A 6,400-nucleotide genomic window follows, 5' to 3' on the forward strand; every position below is an offset into this window, starting at 1 on the left:
TTAGTGACACGGGGTCTGCTGCAGGAGTTATTAATTAGTAATGGGTTATTGTTTTGTGTTTTTTTTTTTTTTTTTTTACATCTAACAAGGGTGTATGCTCTGTCCATTTATCTCTGAAGGAAACAGCATCTGCCTTTGACTTTTAACTGCATATCTGTTGTCAGATTGATGTCTATCTAAAGTTTCTGAGCGTGTGGTTGATCATGACTCTGTCCAGCTGGCCTCACGTCTGTGGCTGACCCGTGTTTATTTTAGTTGAAACGCTGTGGCTGAGAGTTTTGTGTCACTTCCATTTTGAGCACTAACCAATACCCCTGCGCCTTCAAACATCTGCTACCAGAGAAATAAGGGACGACGGAGGGGTTGGACTTATCTAGTCCCCTCGGCCAAGTCCTCAGGTTCAAGATGAACGTCAGCAACTCCACACACTGCAACGAGGTCCATAACGTGGCCCACATCCTCTCCATCGTCTTCTACAGTCTGCTGTTTCTGGTGAGTCTCGCAGACCCTCAACTGTCCTCTCCGTCTCAGCACAGTTGACTCTACTTTCCTTGTTTTTCTGTGCAGGTGGGTTTGCTCCTGAACGGCATCACACTGAACTTTTACTTCTGCGGAGCCCGGCAGCAGAAAAGCAGCAGTGTGACCGTGTACCTGAAGAACCTGGCAGCTGCCGACTTCCTGATCGGCCTCTGTCTTCCCCTACGTATCTTGAACCACGCCGGCAACTCTGTCCGCGTCTACCGGATCTACTGCAACTTTGGTTCTCCCGTGTTTTACCTCAACATGTATGCGAGCATCCTGTTCATGGGCTACATCGCAGCTAACAGGTCAGTTAGACCAGCCATTCTCAACCTTGGGGTCCCGACCCCAATTGGGGTCGTGAGATGATTTCTGGGGGTCTCCAAATCATTTTGGAAATATATACATATATATATATTTTTTTTAGGGCTGTCAAAAGATAAACATTTTTTAATCAGATTAATCACAGGGTAGCTGTGGATTAATCACGATTAAAATGATTTATCAAATTTTCTCTTTATATTGTTGTAGGAACGGAGAGACAAATAAAGTATGTGAAAATATAAATGTAAAGAACAATAAAATACGGTAAATAACTTGTAAAAACTTATACAAACTTAGTAAAAAATAAACATTACATTGTAAAAAACCCACATTATAAATCAATATAAATAAATAAATAGAAAAAATAAAATGCTGTAAATAACTTTTAAAAAAACTATACATTGCACTGTAAATAACTCACATTATAAACAAAATATAAAGTATAGAAGTTAAATAGTTTTCTTACTAAACCCACAGCAGGAAATTCCTCATCAGCACTTTGAAGCACTGCTTCTACTAGTTAGCGTTAGCATCAGCTAGCATTCTGACGCTAACGTTAGCTGCTGTCTGTGTCATCGTTAGTTAGACAGTGACTGTTAATGTTATGATTATATCATTATCTGCGCCGGCAGCGCCACTTACAACTGTGTGTCTTTCTTTCTTTTTTCTTTATCCTCTCTTTTTTCTTCCTCTTCTAACTTCCTGATAACTCCTCTTCATTTTCCTTCAGCTTCACACAGGTTAACATGAGGAGACGTGGGGCCTCTTTAGGGAGGTTTCCTACTGTGATGTCATTTCAAATCAACCATTGTTGTTTAAGGGAGACGGGGATGCAGCTGCTCACTGATGCATTCAGGCTCCGAGTGTCGGGAGCCCCCCCTATCGGCTCGGGGCCCCAAGCAGTTGCCCGCCATCTTGCCTGTTCATAAACTGCACGTCTACCCGTAGCGCGATGAAAGTGAGAAAGTGCGTTAATGCGTTAAAAAAAATTAATGCGTTAATTCCACAAATTAATCATCCTGCGTTAACGCGTTACTTTTGACAGCCCTAATTTTTTTAAATCAAAATTAATGTAGCTTCCGATCAGACGTAAGAATGACGACGAGCGGTTTGGCCGAAAAAGTACACTGGATACACCGGCTTTTCACCACCTGACCCCACTTTACAGACTGCTTTCCCGGCATGCGCACTTAACCCTACCCTACCCCCCTTATGTTAAGGACGGGGGTGAGGGGCACAACACAAGCGCTACACAAATGAAGACGGCATCTCAAAATCCTTCACTCTGGTGGACACCTAACGAGCGCAGGTTCAAAAACCTGAGCCGTCTGGAGACACATCCGTGCCAGCGGAGAGTTTTTCCTTGCCCCTCATTTTTATTAGCGCTGCTTTGATGGTCAATATTCGACAGTACAGCCATGTTTTTGAGCTTAAAATGAATTAGTACAGTGTAGAATGGTTTCCACCCCTGCAAAAAAATATATCAAAAAAATTTGACACGCATGTTAAATTGGGGGTCGCGACTCAAAAAGGTTGAGAACCACTGAGTTAGACCACTGAGGGCGGGCACATTCGCTTAGATGTTGGCCGTGTACAGTATCTGGCATCTCCTGCACTTTGTTGACATTTTCCTCTCGTCCCCCAGATATCTAAAGATCGTCAATCCTCGGGGGACCCTTGTCCTGCGGACCGTACGAGCTGCTCGCATAACCTCCACAGTGACCTGGGTTGTCCTCCTTGCCACGATGAGTGCCTACAGCCTGTTGTCGTTGCTCACCCAGGAACCTGTCCCGTCCGTGCCCGTCGTGTTGAGCTGCGATGTCCTGCAGAGCATACAGCTCAGCCTTTTCTACAAAATCATCCACAGCGTCTCCGCCACCATCTTCCTGGTGGTCCTCCTCTCCCTCGTCTTCTTCTACTACAGCACCTCCCGCATGCTGTCACTGGCACAGCAGCGACAGCCGGCGTCCTCCAGCTCCAAGAAACTCACCAAGTCACGCAGGAACATGCTGGTACTGGTCAGCGTGTTCTGCGTCTGCTTCATCCCTTACCACCTGGTCCGTCTCCCGTACGCCTTCCTGAGCGGGCAGTTCATGTGCAGCCAGTTGTTCTTCTACCTGAAGGAGCTGACCATCATGGTGTCTGTTCTCAACATCTGCTTTGACCCGCTCATCTACTTCATGTTCTGCAAGGCCTTCAGGAAGCAGCTGAGGGCGAGCGCGGCTTCGTTCAGGACCACGCAGGACGCGACGCAGCTGGGACGAGTGGAGAGGAGGAGCAGTGGAGGGTGTATGGCCGTCAGAACGGAGACCAACATTTTTGACCGGTGATTTCAAGATTCAAGGTGAACTTTAAGTGTCCCACCAGTGGGAAATTTGTCTCGGGCCCCTGCGCCCATGCTGCAGTCATATACTTGTGCTCTACAGTTAACCAATTTAGAGGTTCAAAGGTGCCATATGTAAGAATGTGGCCAAAAAACGGCAGCGGCTCGGCAGCTGATGCTCTACTGACTGCAATGATCGGTAGAAGGCGGTAGGTGGCGCCACGTGCCAAAACATGATTTCAAAACATAAACATGATTTGCAGTCTGCAAAATATTTTTTTTATGCAAATATTTTGTCTGTACTGTTGTTGTTGGTGAGTTCAGTTTGTTATATGAACATTATTCCTGAGTCTCTGTGACATATTAGGAGGATTTTATGGCCAGTTGCTTTAGATTTTTTACATAATGCACCTTTAAACATTAAACCTATCAAAAGGAAAGTCTGATTATTTATTATTGTATTAATTAAGGGAAAAGTTCTGTTTTCTTTTTGTTTTTTTGAATTGTGGTTGACACAGTCAGCATTTAACGCCTCTGCATCAAAAAGAGCTGGACACCAGGTTCCCTTTGTCATTGTCATTTGTCACTTTTTCTCATTATGTCTGTGAGCTTCCCGTTTCACTAACAACACAGCTGAGGACAATTCATTAACAGAACAACGACAATTTGCACTGTTTAAAATATATATTATGGATGTATTAGTTTATTTATTGACCCTTAGTGCTCACGCGGGGGCGGCACAGCTCTGTGCCACAGGTGCACCCTTGGTAAATTGCTTGTGTGAATAATACACAACTCCTTATATGGACATCCTGGGGTATGTGTGTTTAATAGGTCACATCTTCAGGCTTCACACAATGTCCTTTCTGTTGTCTTATGTGTTATTTTGTCAAAGTTAAGATTAATTCTATATCTATATGTTCTATATTTGTTTGCTACTTTTTGCTCAGGTGTGTTTATATCATAGGTGAAAATGGAAATAATTTCATCAGATTGCCTGTAGGTTGTGCTGGGGAAAAAAAAGGATATAAGACACTCTATATTGCAAATTCTTGTATCTCTGTATGTTTTAACATTTAAAATGAACATTTTTCTCTCTCATTTAACATCGTGAAGCACGAAGAACCTGGTACCAACAGTGTGGATGAACCTAATATTAACTTATATGGCACCTGTAACAAAACATAAAGACTTTTTTTTGCCGCTGTCAGACCCTGAGTATAGCACCAGACACCAGTGAGTCACTAGTAGTGAGTCACTACTGACATCTACTGTTTAGAAAGGGTAACTGGGGGGTGAAATATAAATGTCCTCTAAAGCAAGTGTTTTACATTATATTTAAATGATGTTAATAAATAAAGATGGTGAACTGGAATTAAATAAAATCTAAACATAATCAAAACAGTTCATGGAGCCACAATTTGTAAAATATTCACCAGAGGAAGGAAGTGATGGAGTACAAATACGTTGTTACTCTACTTTACTTTTATTATATATTGTATTGTATTTATTTTTCTGATAATGTGGCAACCTGGACCACAACGAAGGATATTTGGATGACAGGGTGGACACACACACACACACACACACACACACACACACACACACACACACACACACACACACACACACACACACACACACACACACACCCTAAAGCATGCCCTGCTTTATGATCTTTATTTCACTGGACCATTAATTAACTATATTTATCTTGTGCTGTATTTAAGAAGACCTGGAACTAGTGACACAGTCAATAGCATATATATATATATTTTATATAAATTGTTAATCTGTTGGATCTCGTGGCTCCTTGTGTGTTTTCTCGTGGCACTGTTTTGGCCCAGCGGTCTGAGTGAGACCCAGATCAACTCTCCCTAGACCTATTTAATAGGAAACATCTGCACTCTGTGTGCGTGTGTGTGGGGTGTGTGGGTGTGTGTGTGTGTGTGTGTGTGTGTGTGTGTGTGTGTGTGTGTGCGCGTGTCCACTCACCGTGCTCTTGGTGTTGCAATAAAAGACGCAACTCTAAAATTAGACCCTGTAGACTGATATTAGCTCATTTCCCACGTATGGACTCAAACACGCACATGCACACGCACACGCACACGCACATGCACATGCACACGCACACGCACATTACACACAAATGAAAGGTTATGTTGTGAGTCACTTGCGTTTCTTACGTTTGCCTGAGTCAGATATCATTCCTCCCTCCCATCTCTGACATCACAGGCTAATAATGTACGAATGTTCCTTCCTGACATTTAATTTGGTGATATGATTTTTATCTGTATGCCCATGTTTTTTGAAGTGTATAGGTCGCCGTCTTAGGAAAATGTCTTTCCACTTTATCTCGTCCTCAGTCCTCACAGTTGTTGATCCACTGCTGCATCCGCCAGTTTGTTCAAACGTGTCATTTTTGTTTGACGTCGGCGTTTAAGATCCTCAGTGACACAAAGCTCCCATTGTCATACGACCACGCTATAAAGAAAATGGAACTATCCCTTTAAAGGTGAAGTAAGTAGTTTATAGTGACATCTAGAGGAGAGGCTGAAATTTACAACAAAGAACTGCTCCTCTGCTCACCCCCTCCCTTCCCTGAGCGCTACGGTGTCACTCAGCCGGTCAAATGTCGTCCTCGTCGTCTTTCTCCGTGTCAGCAGATGAGGTTCGTGAGGCGAGGGAGAGGGCGGAGCTACCACGGCCGTAGCAGACGAAGCGGAGAGAGTGGAGGCGGGACTTCCGCTACAAGTAAAGAGACGCTTGATTTGTTCTCTCGCGTTTGTCCTTACAGGCTCCGGTAGAAACATGGCGTCTCTCTGCTAACAGTGGCTATGCAACCGCGGCCCGCGACCGTGTTATTTTAAATGACTTTTTGAAACACTACGAAAATGAAACAAAGAATATTATACAGCGACTAGACAATGCAGGAGCACATAATATGTATAAAAAAGTGGATTTTGGGTCATATAAACCCATAAATACTACATATTGTCCCTTTAAATATCACCATAGATGAGGAACAAAAGTATGTGGACACCAACACTGGTCCTATCCCTACAAAGATGTGACACTGCCCTCTAGTGGTTGTACTGTAGGAGCCTGACACATTTTTCAGTAAAGTAAACATTTCTATAGCCAAATAATTTCAATAACTTCCATGTCATGTAACCCACAGACTCCTGCTGTGCTTTAGTCATGTTCTATAATAAAGAAGGTGAGGTTTCTTTA

The 6,400-nt window shown here is 43.2% G+C and overlaps 1 protein-coding gene across 1 annotated transcript; it reads left to right on the plus strand.

Moving 5' to 3' along the window:
• Nucleotides 1–368: 368 nt before the first annotated feature.
• On the plus strand, nt 369–3,173 carry LOC310925147 (P2Y purinoceptor 14-like; the record flags this gene model as incomplete). The annotated part of the gene is made up of 3 exons (XM_083887018.1): nt 369–492; nt 568–827; nt 2,489–3,173. The coding sequence occupies exons 1-3, from the start codon at nt 406–408 to the stop codon at nt 3,171–3,173; spliced, it is 1,032 nt and encodes a 343-aa protein (XP_083743144.1). The 5' UTR covers nt 369–405.
• Between the last annotated feature and the right edge of the window lie 3,227 nt (nt 3,174–6,400).

Source organism: Microchirus variegatus (genome assembly GCF_963457635.1).
Source record: "Microchirus variegatus genome assembly, chromosome: 3".
NCBI classification, from domain to species: Eukaryota; Metazoa; Chordata; class Actinopteri; order Pleuronectiformes; family Soleidae; genus Microchirus; species Microchirus variegatus.